Below are 19,484 nucleotides of genomic sequence, written 5' to 3'. Positions count from 1 at the left end.
TATATATTGTTCGTAATTTTACATAAGTGATTAAATTATCTTAAAACGATAGATGCAAAACCTAGTTCTAATACTAGAATATTAAACGGCGTGCTTTCTTAAAAAATCTTGCATTTCATCTGTATCGATGTCTTGTGGATCTTCCGAAGAGATTGCCTGCAATAAACCATCCAACATATCATCTACCTTTTCTTCGTCAATCTTAAGACATAATGATAACACTCTTCTAAATTTGTTTTCTAGATTTGACTGCTTATCCTTTATTTCACCAAGCATATTTTGTAAATGCTCGTCATTTTTTTTGTAGGCATTAATTCTTGCTCTCAGTAGTACGGTAGGTGGAAGCATTGCTTCCAATTTGCTTCTATTACTTGCAATATCATCTTCTGCGCCTCTATTATCCACAGCAATAGTTTCCTTTGAATCGCCATTGCTTGGTTCAACGGAGGATCGTATCTGACTTGCAAGCGAGTCAATAGACTCCTTTAAAAGTAATTTGTCGATATCACCATCGTATTCATTGGACACTTTATTTTCTAGGAAGTCATAAACAAAGTCAATCTTGAATGGCTCATCAGCGTCAAATTCACTTGAATCCCAATCTATACCAGTAGTTTCATCTGAAGAGATACCTAGTTTTTCGCTTTCTTGTTTAAAATTATTTTCTTCCTCAGCAATTCCGCTTTCTAAGTTGGATAATTGTTCTTTCAACAAATTGTATTCATCTCGTAAGTTTTTGACATAAGTCAACTGTTTTCTCGATTCGTTCAGTTCTAGACGTTTTGATGATAGCTCTTTACGCAAACTTTTTAACTTTTCATTGTGCTGTTGAACTTCTGTATCATAATCTTGAGACACCGTTGCTAGCAGCGATTTTATATCATCAATCAAAGTCATAGTGTCCGGCTTCTTCATTAAATTATCTAATTTTCCATCGAGTTCATCATCATCCACATTAGCCTCTTGATTGGTGTTTTGTTCATCATTTATACTACTTGTCATAGAAATATTATTGTCGATATTGTTATTTAACTTTTGCTGCAGTTTTGAAGTACCAGCGCCAAAATCTGTAGGACGCAAACCAGATTTGTTAGCAATATAAGGATCTGCACCATAATCCAACAAGGCATCGACAATAGCAACGTTTCCTAATCTAGCAGCGATATTTAAACATGTATCTCCGTTCGAATCCTGATAATTTAGCATATTTAAAATAATCCATTTCAAATCAATATTTTTCAAAATGGGGTCCATGCTATTACCATCAATTGGTCTATTTTGCTTTTTCACAATCCAACCCATCAGTATGTCTAGATAATATTTGGCTGCCGCTGAGCAACCATTCATACCGGATGTGATGACTATATGGTGTAAAATGGTTCTATCCAACCTATCCTTTAAAATGATGCAAGGATATAAATAATCCAATAATTCTTCGAAGGTACCTGAATCATAGTTATTAACTGATTTAACTGATTTTACCAGGGATGATTCACCTTGATTATCGCCGATTAACCTATTTGCACCAATTTTCACCAATTGTTTTATTAAATCAATGTTTGCTATGGAAGTCAACCAATGTAATGGAGTGTTATTGTGCTCATCTACCGGTATATCTAAGTTTAATGCCACATGAGGATACGCCATGTTGACCTCTTGGAGTGTGGTTTCAAAAGATGGTTGTGGAAGACCATCGTTATTAATCTTATTATCGTTACCGTCACTTGTCTCCACGTTGGGAAATAATAATTTTTGCAAAAACACCTCCAATTTCACTCTTTCGTCGTTACCTGGAGCAGTTGTGGCTTCTAGAGTATCCATAATTTGAATAGGTTCGGTTACAGTTGATAGGTCGTGGTCAAAGACAGAGATGGTATGGTTATTGTTTTTGAATCTCTTTAAAGGTGAACCCAAAGTGTTTTGATCATTACTGGTCCTCTTCTTAGTATCAAATTTATCTTTGAAAAGATGTAAAATACTGAACATATCTAAAAGTTGAAACGCTTTATCCTGGGTAATCCACTTATTGCCATCAGAATCCGTATCAACGAGCACACCATACTTAGACAACAGCAAATCCTGCAATTCAGCAGAAATAGCACCTACAGTATTAGTGTCTTCAATAAGCTGATCAGTATTGATAGAGTCAGTAGTTTTATTTTCGTGCAACTGTTTCAGTAAAGGTAAGAATGAATTCAACTGGAAATACCCTGTCTCGTCATTTTTTCTCAACGTCAAAGGACATGTGACGTCTGTATCGTTGCTAAATATATAGCTAGTCACTTCAGTGATAGGCATCCTCTGATTCTTCAACCTGGGCTGTAAGTTGTTATTCGAAAAGACGTGTTTCGAAATTTCATGTTTTTTAACGTGACGGAAAATCGTTAATTTTATAATCCCATATAAGTGAATTAAGTAAGGTAGCTGATAGCTGATACCAAAGAAGCAGAGCAATGATGAAGCCAGGTGTCAAGAGGGTCATATCGACGGCGAACGACTTTGATGTTACTGGACTTGGGATAGTTGGTTACTATTTGAAGTTATATGCAGTGGAGCAAATTATAGCGGAAGAAGATAAATCTAAGGAATTGACTGAGATAGCTACGAATTTGCTCGACGCTATTGAGAGTTACAAAGGTTCTGTACTGTCGAGTGAGGACGAAGGTGCGACGGCTTTGAAAGTGCTGCTACATGATGAAAATAAGGCGAAAATGTACGTTTTAAACCTTGCAATGCAAGTTTATAATAATAAATTAAAACAAATATCTTCAGGGCCGTGGGATATAAATTTGAGACGTTCGCTATGGTGTTGCATTGATCTTTTTCAATGTGTTTTACATCTTTGGATCAAACAATTGAGCGATAAAGAGCAAGCCTCGATAAATAAATCGATCAAGTATTGCAAAATTTATGTCACTAAACTGATGAAAGGTGAGATTGGTGGAACTGCAGATTCTGGGTCTGCCAAAACACTGGACGTTTCAGATTTTACAGATGCTAAGCATGCATATAGTGATGAACAGGAGGATGTGACGAAAGACGAAGAAAAAAGTGCTTCAGAGGGGGAGGAAATAAAAGAGGAAGAAGAAGAAGAAGAAGAGGAAGAAGAGGTCAGGGAGCAAGTAAAAGAAGAGAAGATACAAGATGATCAGGATGATGATACTGAACTCTACGAGATGATGAACAAATTAAAGGCAATAAAACCGGATGATTCGCCATCGAGGAGTTTGATATCATTACCAAATCCACCTAGTGATAGAGAAGAAACAATGGAAACCGAACAAATTGTGGAAATTCCAGATTTTGTTGATTCAGATAATGAAATAAAACCGGCATACTCAAAAGAGAACCTTCACGAAATTATGGAAAAATCAACCAAGATTGAGCAAGTTCAGAAACATTCTAGATACGCAATTAGTGCATTAAACTACGAAGACATTAAAACGGCGAAGAATGAATTGGTTAAAGCATTAGAACTATTAAATTCTATAAAATAAGACTTATATAGTTTTTGATATTAATATACATAATGAATTGTATTAAATTTCTTTTCACAAGGGGGAAATGAATTGTATCAGGAGATATTATAGGGTTATAGATAAGAGTTAGAAAAAGTTAAGGGAAAGAAATCAAGTAAATGATTCAATCATTTAAAATTTCAAAGCTCTTGGTTTTTCCCAAGCGTATTCTTGGTTAGTGAAATGACCGTAAGAAGCGGTTGGTAAGTAAATTGGCTGAGCTAAATCTAAGTCCTTGACTAAAGCACCTGGTCTTAAATCGAAGTTGTTCTTGATGATTTCAATGATTTCTTCATCAGATTTAGTAGCGGTACCGTAGGTGTCGACGTGAATAGATAATGGTTCAGCAATACCGATAGCGTAAGAGAATTGGACTTCAACTCTCTTACATAAACCAGCGGCAAGTAAAGATTTAGCGACCCATCTAGCAGCGTAAGCAGCGGAACGGTCGACCTTGGAGTAATCCTTACCGGAGAAAGCACCACCACCGACAGCGGAAGCACCACCGTAAGCGTCGACAATAATCTTTCTACCGGTTAAACCAGCATCACCCTGTGGACCACCGATAACGAATCTACCGGAAGGTTGAATGAAATATTTTGTGTTTTCATCTAACATGTTGGATGGGATAACTTTTTCGACGATCTTAGATTTGATTTCACTTCTTAAATCTTCAGTGGAGATTTCTTCAGCATGTTGGGCAGAGACAACGATGGTATCGATTCTCAATGGGATCCATCTACCGTTTTCTTCTTCATATTCAACGGTGACTTGAGTCTTGGTGTCTGGTCTCAACCATGGAAGAGAACCGTCTCTTCTGGCGTCGGCCATGGCCATGTTCAATTTATGAGCCAAAAGAATGGTTAATGGTAGACCTTCTGGGGTTTCATCGGTAGCGTAACCGAACATAATACCTTGGTCACCGGCACCGATATCTTCGATAGCTTTTTGTTCGTGAACACCTTGAGCGATATCTGGGGATTGTTGTTCGATAGCGACTAAGACGTTACAAGTCTTGTAATCGAAACCTTTTTCAGAGTCATCGTAACCGATTTTCTTGATAGTTTCTCTGACGACCTTTTGGTAGTCAATGTGAGCTTTTGTGGTGATTTCACCGAAAACCATGATCATACCGGTCTTGGCAGCGGTTTCACAAGCGACTCTTGAATGAGGATCTTGTTCCAAACAAGCATCTAAGACAGCATCGGAAACTTGATCACAGATCTTATCTGGATGACCTTCACCGACAGATTCAGAAGTAAATAAAAATTTCTTACCCATATTTTATATTATAAACGTTGTAGTTGACACTAAACTGTATGCTATAATCGCAATTTCTATCACATCTCATCACCAATTGAAAAATTTTCCATCACTTTTTGACTTTAAATACCAAAAAATACTCGACACTTTTTTTTCCTTCGACGTCGAACGAAAAAAAAAGCAAAACTGTGGAAGACGAGCCCGCAGAGAGAGAAAAACAAGGCACGTGATCCACACACATAGAGAGAAGTGTCTTCTATTGTGTGTTCGCTGAATAGGATTTGACGGGCTTAGAAAACGACGGAGTCCATCGTTGGGCCAAGCCATTTACAGCGATGAGAATCAGTTGCATTCAGCAGCCATATTCTCGAGGATATCGGGTGGGAAACAAGACCAGATGGATTATGTTCAAATGTATATATAAAGTGGATGTGGGTATGTTCAGTGGAAGTAAGTATGATATGCTCAATGCTGGTATGAACCGATTTGGTTGGGTGTCTGTGGTGAGGCAATAAAATTTTTTCCTTGGTCTGCGGATGAGGTAAGCAGGAACTTTTTTTGCCATCGTGGACGTATTCTGCGTAGGGCACGACGAAGTGCCAGTGTGGGAATATATATAGTGTGGTTTCTCTTGCCGCATCATCTTGATCAGTAAGTAGTACTTGTTTCTCAGAGACTGAGAAACAAGTATGTATTCTGCTTCGGAGACCATTGCTGCTTTAAACAAAGAAGACATCGTTAAGGATGTCTTTTACACCGATGGTGACGCTTTCCAACCAAAGGGTAACTTGCTAGTCGAATATCCAACCGCAGACACTGTGGTCAAGATGGGTAACGTCTTACCAACTGAGACCACCCAAGTCATGCCAAAAGTCGAATTCAAACCATACGACGACTTCCAATTGGACTTAAATGCCACTTACTCCTTGATCATGACCGATCCTGATGCTCCATCAAGAACCGACCACAAATGGTCTGAAGTCTGTCACTACGTGGAAACCGGTATTACTTTTGAATCCGCCCAAGGTGGCGTTATCTCCAATAAAGGTTTAGTGCGGGAATCTTATCTTGGTCCAGGTCCACCAAAGGGCACTGGTTTACATCGTTACATTTTCTTATTATACAAGGAAAATAACGCCAAGGATCACACCTTCACTGAAGTGAAAGATAGACTCAATTGGGGTTACGGTGAACCTGCAGTTGGTGTTGATAAATTTGCCGCAGCTAACAATTTAGAATTGCTAGCTGCCAATTTCTTCTTAGCTGAAAACAAATAAGTAAACACTATATAGGACGAATAGGTAAAGACCATATAGGACAGATTAACAAAAAAACATCAATTTACATTTTTGCAATGATCACGCTGTAAAAGAAGGGGCCTACATATAAGGGAGCCTAGAACGAAATTTTTTGTTTCGTATATAAGAGGAATGCTGGCAGTTAACTAAAGAGAAACGAAACATACGTACTTGAATCCAACATTGTTACTAGTAAGTCGAAATGTTCCATTCAATGAATACAACGAAAGCCACACTCGAAGCTTTAACAAAACATGAAATTGTTAAAGATGTCTTCAAAGGTGTAAATTTCCAACTGAAGGGTAATTTGATAGTCGATTACCCTCAACCGGATGCAACGGTTGCTATGGGTAACATGCTGGCAGCGTCAAAGACACAGGACAAACCAAAATTGCACTTCCAACCAAATTCAGATTATGAATTAGATACTAATGGTCATTATACGGTGGTTATGACAGATCCTGATGCTCCATCGAGATCAGATCATAAGTTTTCTGAATATTGTCATTTTGTTGACACTGGAATTAAATTTACTTCGTCTCAGGGCGGATTGATTGCGAATGGTAAAATCCAACAGCCATACATGGGACCAGCACCACCAAAGGGTACTGGACCACATCGTTACATTTGGCTATTTTTCAAAGAAAATGATGGTAAATTGTCCACTCACGTCAAAGATAGACCAAACTGGGGGTACGGTACCCCGGCTACTGGCGTCGCTAAATTTGCTAAGGAAAACAATTTAGAATTATTAGCTGCAAACTTTTATTTTACTGAACATAAATAGAATATATATATTATGTTGTAAAAAAAATTTTTTTTTTCTTACTTTACTTAACTTACATTTATAAAACTTTATAAAAAAAGTATATCAAATTAACCAAATAATCGGATGACCAATTCTTTATAAACACCAATTTGAAAATTATCTAGTTGTAATTCATTTAATGATGGTGCAACTATGAAACCGCCCATAGCACCACTATGTTGGAAATTTAAATCATTCAAATCATCAAAATTATAATGAGACATCATATCTTTATACATTTTGAATTCTTTTTGCTCATTATCATAATATTTTGAATCAATTTCTAGATTATTTGGAATTGCACAGAGCCAAATTCTCGTCTTATAAAATTTGAATAATTCTTTAATCAATTCTCTAAAATCATTTCTTTCTTCACAAATGTAATAGAAAGTTAACTTTTTACGATCGAATTGAAATTCTGAATTTAAAATTTTAATATTTAACTTATTATTATTGCTGCTATTACTATTATTATTAGAATTTATTGATAATCCACTATTTAAAGATTTTAATTTCAATTGTGCAATATGTAAAGCCTTTAATTCATCTTGAAATTTATTATGAAGATTCGTGCTCACTTCAAATGGAGTTGCAAATCTTAATACTTGTTTTGAAGGTATAACTAGTTGAGTTAATTCGATAACATCATATAATCTTGGATTTAAATCATCATTAATTCCTTGGGTGGAATCGATTAAAGCGTTAACAAAATTTTTGTTTGAATAATGCTGATTTTTTGACGTTATCAATGAATCAAAATGAATTTTTTTCTTTAAGAAATTTATTATTAAAGCCAAACTCAGATCAACTTGTGGTTCAACAACTAAAGATAAATCTTTACCACGATCACCATCGATAACAACGAGATCACCTCTTTTCATTATCAAGTTTGAATTTTGTGGGATTGACAATAATTCTAATTTACCATTTTTTAAAGCCACTAATAATAATGGTTTATAATGTAAATAAGTTGATGTATTTTTAGATTTATTTGTTGTAGAAGATGGAGACATTATTTGTTCCTTTTTTGACCTTGAAATAAAAGCATCAGATTGTGGATTGTAATTTAAATTACAACTTTTTAGAAAACTTAAGAAACGTAACATACGTTCTTTTGTTTGACTAGTTTCTTCTTGTTCTTCTTCAGCAGTAGAATTTGTTACAGTTAACATGGATTTAATATAATCAGTAAATTCAAATACTAATTCTGAAGAAAAATAGTTTGTACCACAATTTTGATACAATTTTTGTAGATCTTTGGATGAAGTCAATTGTTTATCACCCACAAGAATTAAACCATTATCTTGGTTATTATTTCCATTAGTATTTTCAATAATGGCGGTAGTAGCAGTAGTGCCATTATTAGTATTTTTTATATAATGAGAAGGTGGATTTGAATTTTGTAGATAATTATAATAATTGTACTGTTGCTGTTGTTGATTATTGTTACCTTTAAAAACATTGGAACCCATCGTATTACGACGTTGTTGAGATAGATAATTTGAATAATTATTATTAAAAGTATTTGAAGTAATCACTGGTTGATTTTGTTGCTGATATACTTGAGTGGTATTCTGCAATGAAGGGTTATTATTATTATTATTATTATTATAATAGTTATTATTACTATTATTATGATTATGAATCAAAGTATCTGAAATATAAGAGGACCTTCTTTGTGTTGAATAATTATTATCATACAAATGACCAGCACTTGTTAATGGAGATAAAATATCAGTTGACTCATTAGTTGATGAATTTTCATTGAAATTATTAAATGATAAAGAATCTAAATTATTACTTGCAAAGATATCATCATTTTTGCCAGTAAAAATCGAATGTCTTCTTGTTGTTGTCGTTGTTGTACTATAATCATTATTATTGTTATTATTACCATCAATATGGAAAGTACTAAATAAATAAGAGTTGATATTATTATTATTATTCTTTGGAGTAGTCAATTCAGGGTTACTAAAAGTGTTTGGATTATTATGAGATAGAGGAGAAGGTTTAATTATATTTGAATTTGGAGAAAATGAAGAAAGATCGGTAAAACCTTTTATAAAATCAATTTTCTTAGCCGTGATATTTGTATTAGGATTATTATTATTATTACTATTGTTGGCAGCTGCAGCGGCCTCCCTTGCCTTTCTTGGTAAATCAGTTAAAGATTTACCAGAGCTATTCTTAAATAATAACTTATCATAATAATTTTTTAATTCTGGATTATCGGATATACTTGTAGTACTATTAATTGAAGGTAATTCTAATGAAGAATCTAAAGTCATTGTCTATCTAAGAGTAGTATGAGGAAAAAGTGATGTGATGGTAGCAAAAAAAAGATGTTTTATCAGTAGCAATAATAAAAAAAATGAAGACTTGTTTGGTATCTTAAAAAAATGGTTCTTTTTCAGAGATAGAGATATAAAACTATTAACAGGTGCTGGAAACTGGAGGTTTTAAAATTTGGTAGAATGAAAACTTCTTCAAAATAATAAATGCTGTTTTGTTCTTTTCACCTCCTTTTATGTATTTATAAAGAAAGCCACAAAAAAAGATTGTAAGAAAACTTGTAAGACACAAAAACAAAAAATCTCCTTATATTTATTTTGATTATTTATTTGTTTTTTTTCTTTTGAACTCCTTAAGTTTTATAAAAGTTGGGAAAATATTGGGAATCCATTTTTGTTGTGTGAGAGACTGGGGAGGGGGGGATTACCCTAACCATCAACCAAGTCGAATCAAAATCTGCTTTGCACAGAAATGGTAGTGGCGAGTTGAAATCACCACCAGCCCTGACAGTCCAGGCGGCGACGGCGGACACGTCAAAAACGTCCTCCACCCCTCTGGCTGCCCCACTCCGCTAATTTCAAAAGACTCAATTAATGCAGTTCTCCCGTTTCTCTCTGCCTCGTGCGCTGCCCGTACTCCTTTCCTGCCTTGTTTTCTAAGAGACAGCCTGTCTTCTTCTTTTCCACCGCCACTGGTTATTTTCGCACAGCCGGAATCATATTTCTGTGTGTGTGTGTGTGTGAGAGAGAGAGAGAGAACTCTTGACGAATCCAGCAGACGCTCGCATGCTAATTAGGGATTTCTCCGTCCACGTGACATAGTCAAACCCTATATATATATATATATATATATATATATATAATATGTATACGTTGTTCCATAACAGTTCACATACCGTTCTTTGTCACAGTCGCCCTTATTTTACCCCACCTGACAAACAACGGACCTTTCGGAGTAGATGTGTCCGGGTCGTCGCGCTAATATGCAGGGTAACTCAATATCGATGTAACCGTTTATTTTGTGACACAACGACAGAAACAACAAAGGGACAAAACACATATATACACAGACCTTCTCTTATTTAATCGTTCTTTTCTAAGTCCCTTCTTTTGAATGTCCCCTTTCCCTTTGACACATCGTCAGTTTTGGAAAAATCGCACACACATACACACACACACACACACACACATATATATTTACATGGTTCTTCCATACAATTCTAACCTTGTAATATACATAAATACAAATAATAATGTCTTCCTTATCTCCATCAATAACAAAAGATGGACTGCACCTATCCGTCAATAAAAATGTCATCGTAACAAATGAAAATCAGATAAATGAATCACATAGTAAACTCATTGAAAATTTAAAAGATTTTGTAGATTCATTTAAAAAAATCGATGATAATAATAATCAGTATGAAATTGAAAAAAATGAAATCAACAACATTAAATCCGACCAATTCAATGATAAATTGAATAATCAACTGCAAAAGACTATACAACCTCGTCATGTCATAATGATATCCCTGGGAACAGGCATAGGTACCGGACTTCTCGTAGGAAATGGTGCAACTTTACACAATGCAGGCCCTGCGGGACTTCTAATAGGTTACATCATAATGGCTTCGTGTATTTACTGCATCATCCAAGCTTGTGGTGAAATGGCTGTCAACTATTTAACTCTGATCGGAGGTTTCAATAATTATCCATCTTTTTTAGTCGATACCGCCTGGAATTTCGCTGTCGCTTGGGTTTATTGTATACAATGGTTATGTGTGTGTCCATTGGAATTAGTAACTGCTTCAATGACAATAAAATATTGGAATGAAAAAGTCGATCCAGACGTATTCGTCACAATATTTTATCTGTTGATAATTGCAATTAATTTATTCGGTGGTGCAAGAGGCTACGCTGAGGCAGAATTCTTTTTTAATCTATGTAAAATATTAATGATAGCGGGATTCTTCATCCTCGGCATTATACTAATATGTGGGGGCGCAGGAACTTCAGGCTATATAGGTGTCTCCTATTGGAACAATCCAGGTGCCTTTAGAGGCCATACTCCAGGTACTAGATTCAAAGGTATCGTCAGTACTCTTGTCACTGCTGCATTCTCATTCGGTCAAACTGAATTTTTAGCGATTACAGCATCAGAGCAATCAAATCCAAGAAAGGCAATCCCTTCAGCCGCTAAAAAAGTCATCTATAGAGCATTATTTATTTACGTTGGCTCAATTATTATAGTCGGCTTCTTGGTTCCTTATAACTCTCCAGAGTTATTAGGTTCAAAAAGTTCTCAAACGAAAGCTTCTCCATATGTCATTGCGGTGGCATCCCATGGAATTCGTATCGCCCCACATTTTATTAATGCAGTTATCCTCATATCAGTACTCTCTGTGGCAAATTCATCCTTTTATTCAAGTTCTCGCATGCTATTAACCTTGGCAAAACAAGGTTACGCTCCAAAAATTTTCACTTATCTTGATCGAAAAGGTAGACCACTTTTTGGTATCATTGCCGCCTCTTTACTGGCAACGATTGCCTTCTGTGCATCTTCCCCAAAGGAAACTGAAGTATTCAGTTGGCTATTGGCTATTTCCGGATTGTCACAAGTGTTTACATGGGGGACAATTTGTCTCTCTCATATCAGATTTAGAAGAGCAATGAAAATTCAAGGTAGATCACTCAATGAACTTGGCTATAAGTCTCAAGTCGGCGTTTGGGGGTCCATATATGCTGCCACAGTAATGTTTCTTATATTAATTGGTCAATTTTGGGTCGCTTTATGGCCCTTGAACTCCAATGGTGCTAATATTACAAATTTTTTCAAAGAATATTTGGCTATGCCAATCTTACTACTATTTTATTTTGGCTATAAAACTTGGAAAAAGGATTGGAACTTATTTATAAGGGCAAAAGATATCGATTTAATTAGTCATAGACACATTTACGATGAAGACGTATTGAAACAAGAAAAAAACCAGTACAAGGAAAATTTGAAAAATGGATCATTGTGGTTAAAGATATACGCATTCTGGTGTTAATTGAAAACACACTTTTAAAAGTGGAAAATCCTCCCATTTATGTACAACTTTCTTTTATAATTAATACAAACAATAGACATTATTATGATCTTTAACTATTAAAATTTTTCGGACTGTCACTAAATGATGAACTCCACTTCAAGTCTTGTCCATCAACTTTTATACTATTGAAAGTCCCAAAGCTTGCTATTCAGGTAACCATTCGTAGGACTCTCTCATTGTACCTAGTATCCTAAAGACAAGCAAATGAGACAGCTCCCCGCAATTAACAATACCTCATGATTAGACACACGCGCCACAGAGTCACTGGATTCTAATTCGGTGGAAGCTACTGCTAGTCGATTTTAGAAAAGGAAGCACAGTACCAATCTAACAAAAGATTCTCTCGTCTCATTGGCCATCCCACCCTCTAATCTCAATTCTGCCGTTATCAAGCTTTCGCTTATCGCATTTCTTTTTCTTTCCAGTTTTTTTCGAAGCACGATTTTCCCGCACAAAACAAATATTTTCTCTTGGCTTTCCTGTTTCCTCCTCCTACGGGCCCGTCTCAACCCCATTTCTTTTGCAGGAACGCTACCGTCGATACTCTGGCCCAAAATTTCTCGAGGGCAAAAAAAAAAATCGACAAAGTGGACGAAAACGGCCATCTGAGCAAATAGTTTCAATGGAAGATAACGCTGCCGTATCTTCAACCCTACGCATCTTCTAGCTAGCGGTCTCTTGTTCGCTCTGCTTACGTAGGGCAGAACTTCTACTGTACCAGCCAGAGCAAAAAAATAATTATATCGTCGTGTTGCCCATGTTAATGATTCACAGTAGAGTATCTTCTTACTACACCATATAAATATCCTGAGTTTACATTTTCTGACCAGGATTGAAGAGTATCGTGCTTAGCATTCTATTTTAACTTAACAACTGGACTATATACATTATAGAAGTAAACTACATCATGATAGATACTCCAGGCTCTTCAAAAGAGTCATACGAAAAGAATGATATAACAAAATCTTCTGCCAAATTTAACGACGTAGATGTCATAGATATCGACAGCGCCGAAAGGAACTATGAACTACCAACGTCCAGTACCACACACTCAAGATTTAGAAATTTTATTGACTCATTCAAACCACCCGAAACTACACATCACATTGAAACTGATATGAATCCAATACTGTCCCACCAATCTGTATTCGATGACGCTAAAGTTGAGATCAGTCAAGTAGATGATGAATTAAATGAAAAATTGAAAAAGACTATTCAGCCTCGTCATGTTGTCATGATGTCCTTGGGTACAGGTATTGGTACTGGTCTTTTGGTTGGTAATGGTACTACTTTAGCCCATGCAGGCCCTGCAGGTCTGGTCATCGGTTACGCCATCATGGCCTCCTGTATTTACTGTATTATTCAAGCTGTGGGTGAAATGGCCGTCAACTATCTAACATTAGTCGGTGGTTTCAATGCTTATCCTGGTTTCCTAGTTGACCCAGCTCTAAATTTTTCTATTGCCTGGATTTACTGTATTCAATGGTTCTGTGTCTGTCCTTTAGAATTAGTTACTGCATCCATGACAATCCAGTACTGGACAACAAAAGTCAATGCGGATATCTTTGTTCTAATCTTTTATATCTTGGTGTTAGCAATCAATATCTTCGGTGGTGCAAGAGGTTATGCTGAAACTGAATTTATTTGCAACTCCTGTAAAATCTTAATGATGATCGGTTTCTTCATCTTAGGTATCGTAATCATCTGTGGTGGTGCCGGTAATGATGGCTTCATCGGTGGTAAGTATTGGCGTGATCCTGGTGCATTCAGAGGAAGTGACGGTCCAAACAGATTCAAAGGTGTTGTCAGTACATTAGTCACTGCTGCATTCTCATTCGGTCAAACTGAATTTTTAGCGATTACAGCATCAGAGCAATCAAATCCAAGAAAGGCAATCCCTTCAGCAGCCAAGAAGGTCATTTACAGAGCACTTCTCATATACTTGGCTTCTATTATTATTGTTGGTCTTCTAGTTCCATACGATTCATCCGAGCTTTTAGGTTCCTCTAGTGCCGCAACCAAAGCATCTCCTTACGTCCTTGCCGTTTCTACTCACGGTGTGCGTGTGGTTCCTCATTTCATTAATGCTGTCATTCTTATCTCAGTTTTCTCTGTCGCTGATTCTGCTTTCTACTCAAGTTCTCGTATGTTATTAACCTTGGCAAGACAAGGATATGCTCCAAAAGTATTTACATTTGTTGACAGAACAGGTAGACCATCCTTAGGTTTCCTTGTTGGTGCAGTTATTGCAGTTATGGCGTTCTGTGCCTGTTCTTCGAAGGAAACCGAGGTCTTCAACTGGTTACTTGCCATCTCTGGTCTTTCTCAAGTCTTCACATGGGCTCTTATCTGTCTCTCCCATATTAGGTTTAGAAGAGCAATGAAAGTTCAAGGTAGATCGATTGATGAAATTGGTTATAAATCTCAGGTCGGTGTATGGGGTTCCGCATATGCTTTCGTCATGATGATCTTGATTATGATTGGTCAATGCTGGGTTGGTATCGTCCCAGTTGGTGAAGGTAGCGCAGATGTCCAGGCATTTTTCCAAGATTATTTGGCTATGCCAGTCTTTATTGTTCTTTACCTTGGATACAAAATCTGGAAAAGAGATTGGAGATTATTCATTAGAGCTAAAGATATTGACTTAATTTCACATAGACACATCCATGATCCTGAGATTCTAAGACAAGAAAGAGAAGAGTATCAAGAAAAATTAAGAAATGGTCCAGTATGGCGTAGAGTTTATGACTTCTGGTGCTAAAATTTATATTATGTATTTATAAGTTTTATTTATTCATTGAATGTCATATTAATATCCTCTATGTATGCTTCAGTTACATAATTTTTGATAACAACAAGAAGTGAATACACAAAGTATCTCTTTAAGATAGATAGCGTCTTATCTCTTTGAACCAATATATAGCTCTATCTCAACAGTATTAACCTGGCCGTAAACGCTTCCCCCCTCATTTGCTATCTATTATGATACACGCTATTTCTAGTATGTTTCAAAAGAGTACATAGAGGGAGAGACAGATATGTTATCACCAGTCAGTTCCTGGAATGAAAGGCAGGCTATCAAATCATAGATATCGTCAAGTTCTACACCAAATAAAATCATGCTCAGATAGGACAAGATACGATTCGATAGCATAGTTGCCAATCAATGCGTCTCGAACCATTTATCTGCTGCTGCTGAATTCAAACTTTACGATAGCGGGCTTGTCGACAAAAAATATACAGATTTCTTCGCCTCTTTACCGTGAGGCTGCTAACTCCGCGGAAGCATTCCCCCCCGGAGAGAAATAGTAATGTCTTATCAGAAAAATGCCAAGGTCGACGTCAGATAAGCTACTCTTATCAAATACTCGAGAGACGAACCATAAATGAAAGCTTACACTTGATAGTCCTCGCTATAAGGCGAGGGAATGAAGATGATGTGTATATAAAGAGGTTATTCTTACGCTTTCTTGATAAATCTTTCTTGATTCATGTCACAGAAATTCAGAAACACATTAGTCTTTATAAGAGCGTAGTACAATGCGTGATTTAGAGAATAACAAGTTTACAACAAATAATTATACTGAGAAGTCAGATTCTATAGACCCTATAGAACAAGGGGATAGTGACCTTCAAGTCACGGTTTTAGATGAGGAAAAAAGTGAATTTTCAAATGGATTAAGAGGAAGATTTGATGAATTTATCGATTCTTTCAGAAGAGCAGAAGATGTTCGTATTCTTCCCAATGAAATGAATCCAATATTGTCACACGAATCGGTATTTGATACCGCTGTGGTAGAAATTAGTGCCGTTGATAACCAAATTAATGAGAAATTGAAAAAGACAATTCAACCACGTCATGTAATCATGATAACTCTGGGAACTGGTGTCGGCACAGGTTTATTGGTGGGTAATGGTACTACCCTATCTCATGCTGGCCCTGCAGGCCTGATAATTGGGTATGCTATCATGAGTACATGTATTTATTGTGTTATGCAAGCAGTTGGTGAAATGGCCGTCAATTACTTGACATTAATTGGAGGTTTCAGTGCTTATCCTGGGTTTTTAATTGATCCTGGCCTGAATTTTGCCGTTTCTTGGATATATTGTATTCAATGGTTCTGTGTTTGTCCTTTAGAACTGGTCACAGCATCTATGACTATTCAGTATTGGACGACCAAGGTAAATGCTGATATCTTTGTCCTCATTTTCTATCTTCTCATGATTGGAATCAACATCTTTGGTGGCGCTAGAGGTTACGCCGAGGCAGAATTCTTTTGCAATGTATGCAAAATTTTAATGATGACCGGTTTTTTCATTTTAGGAATAATTCTTATTTGTGGTGGGGCAGGTAATTCAGGGTTTATTGGCGCTAGATATTGGCATTCGCCAGGTGCATTTAGAGGTGACAATGGCATAAATCGTTTCAAAGGAATTGTCAGCACACTAGTTACTGCTGCGTTCGCATTTGGTGGTACTGAATTTTTGGCAATCACCGCTTCTGAGCAAGCTAATCCTAGGAAAGCCATCCCTTCAGCTGCTAAAAAAGTTATTTACAGAGCCCTCATCATTTATGTGGGCTCGATTATCATTGTTGGTTTTTTAGTTCCTTACAACTCTAGTGAGCTTTTAGGATCTAGTGGTCCAGCAACCAAGGCATCACCCTATGTCATTGCTGTCGCTTCTCATGGTATCCGTGTTGTGCCACACTTTATTAACGCTGTTATCCTTATCTCAGTATTTTCAGTCGCCGATTCTGCATTCTATTCAAGTTCCCGTTTGCTGTTAACCCTAGCAAGACAAGGTTTTGCTCCGAAAATCTTTACATATGTTGACAAAAGAGGCAGACCAACTCTAGGCTTTGTTGTTGGTGCAATTATAGCAATAATTTCCTTTTGTGCATGCTCATCAAAGGAAGCGGATGTCTTCAATTGGCTGCTTTCAATTTCTGGACTAAGTGAGGTATTCACCTGGGCAATAATTTCATTGTCACACATCAGATTCAGAAGAGCAATGAAAGTACAGGGCAGATCCTTAGATGAAATTGGTTTCAAATCACAAGCAGGTGTTTGGGGTTCCGTGTACGCCTTTGTAATGATGATTTTAGTTTTAATTGGTCAATTCTGGGTTGGTATTGTTCCAGTTGGAGAAGACAGTGCTGATGCCGTATCATTTTTCCAAGCTTATTTGGCTATGCCAGTTTTTATTGTTCTTTACTTTGGATACAAAATCTGGAACAGAGACTGGAGATTATTTATTAGAGCTAAGAACATTGATTTGATCGCACACAGACACATATACGACCCTGAGCTTTTAAGGCAAGAAAGAAAGGAAATGAGAGAAAGGGCAAGAAATGCTCCACTATGGCGCAAAATATATAATTTTTGGTGTTGAACGCCAAAAAAGACTTTATTTTTATAGATGTGTACGCAACTTATCTTGATACATCCAGAAAAGGTTATATAATATATACCATAATTCAACCAATTTCCTTCGCATTGACACCTCTATTTGCAACGGAACATCCATGTCACCAAAATTTATGGATTAAAGTACAGATACTTGAATATTATGAAGACTTCCCCGCAATTTCTGGAGATAAACTTAACAGAGTTGATAAAGTAATAGTATGCAAACCATTGATACATTTTATTGAAAATAGTAAGAAAAGTTCGAGACCTGCAGATAAATTTTCATTGAATTGGATTCCATTGACTACCCTTACCTTACCGATAATAGCGCTATCGTAGTGATATGTAGCACCTCCGATACTTAACTAGCATGGATTTATAGATGTGTCTATCTTTAAACGCTCCAAGAAATGTTTATCTAAGAATAGGTCAGCTACTACAAACGTGTGTTCGGTCATGACATGTAATTTTTCCTTTCAGCTGTCATCACGACATCAAGACCTGTTGACCGAACACAATCATATAATTATTTTCCAATTGCGAGCCCCAATCTTTGTTAGACATTAGTCGTTTTTGGTCCCTTTCTCAAAACACGCACTCATGACTGATCATATCTCACCTTCCAAGGACACCTCATTCTCAATGTTGACCAACAATTATTTATTTACCCACAATAGTAAGCCAAACACCGACACCCTTCAAAGCACGTCAAACATCGCATTTTTCCGTAACTAAATTGACAATTTGACAGCATGGTCCATCGTCAACAGAAATCAAGGTGGAAATTTGGTAAATTTTATGTAATGGTCTTTTTTTCGAGTGATTTCTTTTTTCATTTTTCTCGAACTAGCAGCGTGCCTTCATCATAGTACGGGGTGTGTGCCTGGTTTTCCTAAGAAAATAGCGGAGGAACTGTCGAGACTTCGGTTCTACAGAAACGCCAGAATTAGATACAGTATTTTGTCTGAATCTTACGATCAGACCCAAATGAAAAAAATAAAATAGATTAATCAGCAACGTTACGGTGTGAAACGACGCTCAATAAATGCACTTGAATTCTGAAAAAATGAAGATATATAAAGTAGTTCAGATTCCGTCAAACTTAATGAAGAGCAATTGATTTCTCTATTGTCATTTATATATTCTTTTTATAAACGTACCATCAAACAAAAACAACAACAATGTCTACTTCCTCTTTCTTAAGCACTATTGCCTCCCGTCGTACCATCTATGAACTAAAACCAGAATTACCAGCTGGTGTCACCATAGAACATGTCCAAAACGCTGTTCAACAAATCATCAAGGAAACTCCAACCGCTTTCAACTGTCAATTACTTCGTGCTGTCGTTTTGACTGGTGAAACCCATAAGAAGGTTTGGGATCACGTTGCCAGCGCCATGCCAGATGCTGGTGCCAAGAAGAGACCAGAATCCGTCAGAGACGAAGCTTACGGTTCTGTCATTTTCTTCACTGATGACAACATCACCAAGAAATTACAATCTGACTTTGCTGCTTTTGCTGAAGTCTTCCCACGTTTAGGTGCTCACTCTTCCGGTGCTTCTCAAATTAACTCCTGGGCTGCTATTGAATCCTTAGGTTTAGGTGCTCATTTACAACATTACAACGACCTTGTCAGAGCCGCTTTACCAGAAAAGATCCCAGCTAACTGGGGTGTTCACTCTCAATTATGTTTCGGTGCCAGAGCTGGTCAACCAGGTGAAAAGACCTACATCAACAACCCAGTTGAAATTTTCAATTAAGACGCTCTGAATATATATTTGTGATATATTCTCTTTATGACTT

General features: G+C 36.6%; 10 protein-coding genes across 10 annotated transcripts; 7 read left to right on the top strand and 3 right to left on the bottom strand.

Annotated features, from left to right (window-relative positions):
- Positions 1-81: 81 nt before the first annotated feature.
- SWI6 (transcriptional regulator SWI6) lies at positions 82-2,298 on the bottom strand (the record flags this gene model as incomplete). Its single annotated transcript, XM_003956791.1, has 1 exon — positions 82-2,298. The coding sequence occupies one exon, from the start codon at positions 2,296-2,298 to the stop codon at positions 82-84; it is 2,217 nt and encodes a 738-aa protein (XP_003956840.1).
- Positions 2,299-2,453: 155 nt separating this feature from the next.
- Positions 2,454-3,497, top strand: VTA1 (Vta1p; the record flags this gene model as incomplete). The annotated part of the gene is made up of 1 exon (XM_003956790.1): positions 2,454-3,497. One exon carries the CDS (start codon positions 2,454-2,456, stop codon positions 3,495-3,497), a length of 1,044 nt encoding a protein of 347 aa, XP_003956839.1.
- A 153-nt stretch (positions 3,498-3,650) lies between these two features.
- Positions 3,651-4,799, bottom strand: SAM1 (methionine adenosyltransferase SAM1; the record flags this gene model as incomplete). The annotated part of the gene is made up of 1 exon (XM_003956789.1): positions 3,651-4,799. One exon carries the CDS (start codon positions 4,797-4,799, stop codon positions 3,651-3,653), a length of 1,149 nt encoding a protein of 382 aa, XP_003956838.1.
- Positions 4,800-5,470: 671 nt separating this feature from the next.
- Positions 5,471-6,058, top strand: KAFR0D00550 (YbhB/YbcL family Raf kinase inhibitor-like protein; the record flags this gene model as incomplete). The annotated part of the gene is made up of 1 exon (XM_003956788.1): positions 5,471-6,058. One exon carries the CDS (start codon positions 5,471-5,473, stop codon positions 6,056-6,058), a length of 588 nt encoding a protein of 195 aa, XP_003956837.1.
- Positions 6,059-6,281: 223 nt separating this feature from the next.
- On the top strand, positions 6,282-6,866 carry KAFR0D00540 (YbhB/YbcL family Raf kinase inhibitor-like protein; the record flags this gene model as incomplete). Its single annotated transcript, XM_003956787.1, has 1 exon — positions 6,282-6,866. One exon carries the CDS (start codon positions 6,282-6,284, stop codon positions 6,864-6,866), a length of 585 nt encoding a protein of 194 aa, XP_003956836.1.
- Positions 6,867-6,955: 89 nt separating this feature from the next.
- On the bottom strand, positions 6,956-9,175 carry KAFR0D00530 (uncharacterized protein; the record flags this gene model as incomplete). Its single annotated transcript, XM_003956786.1, has 1 exon — positions 6,956-9,175. The coding sequence occupies one exon, from the start codon at positions 9,173-9,175 to the stop codon at positions 6,956-6,958; it is 2,220 nt and encodes a 739-aa protein (XP_003956835.1).
- Positions 9,176-10,431: 1,256 nt separating this feature from the next.
- On the top strand, positions 10,432-12,228 carry KAFR0D00520 (uncharacterized protein; the record flags this gene model as incomplete). The annotated part of the gene is made up of 1 exon (XM_003956785.1): positions 10,432-12,228. The coding sequence occupies one exon, from the start codon at positions 10,432-10,434 to the stop codon at positions 12,226-12,228; it is 1,797 nt and encodes a 598-aa protein (XP_003956834.1).
- Positions 12,229-13,177: 949 nt separating this feature from the next.
- On the top strand, positions 13,178-15,031 carry KAFR0D00510 (amino acid permease; the record flags this gene model as incomplete). Its single annotated transcript, XM_003956784.1, has 1 exon — positions 13,178-15,031. One exon carries the CDS (start codon positions 13,178-13,180, stop codon positions 15,029-15,031), a length of 1,854 nt encoding a protein of 617 aa, XP_003956833.1.
- Positions 15,032-15,810: 779 nt separating this feature from the next.
- KAFR0D00500 (amino acid permease) lies at positions 15,811-17,664 on the top strand (the record flags this gene model as incomplete). The annotated part of the gene is made up of 1 exon (XM_003956783.1): positions 15,811-17,664. One exon carries the CDS (start codon positions 15,811-15,813, stop codon positions 17,662-17,664), a length of 1,854 nt encoding a protein of 617 aa, XP_003956832.1.
- A 1,198-nt stretch (positions 17,665-18,862) lies between these two features.
- KAFR0D00490 (uncharacterized protein) lies at positions 18,863-19,441 on the top strand (the record flags this gene model as incomplete). The annotated part of the gene is made up of 1 exon (XM_003956782.1): positions 18,863-19,441. The coding sequence occupies one exon, from the start codon at positions 18,863-18,865 to the stop codon at positions 19,439-19,441; it is 579 nt and encodes a 192-aa protein (XP_003956831.1).
- Between the last annotated feature and the right edge of the window lie 43 nt (positions 19,442-19,484).

Source organism: Kazachstania africana, chromosome 4 (assembly GCF_000304475.1).
Source record: "Kazachstania africana CBS 2517 chromosome 4, complete genome".
NCBI lineage: Eukaryota > Fungi > Ascomycota > Saccharomycetes > Saccharomycetales > Saccharomycetaceae > Kazachstania > Kazachstania africana.
Note: the sequence above shows the minus strand (reverse complement) of the source record. Positions and strands in the feature narration are given on the sequence as shown.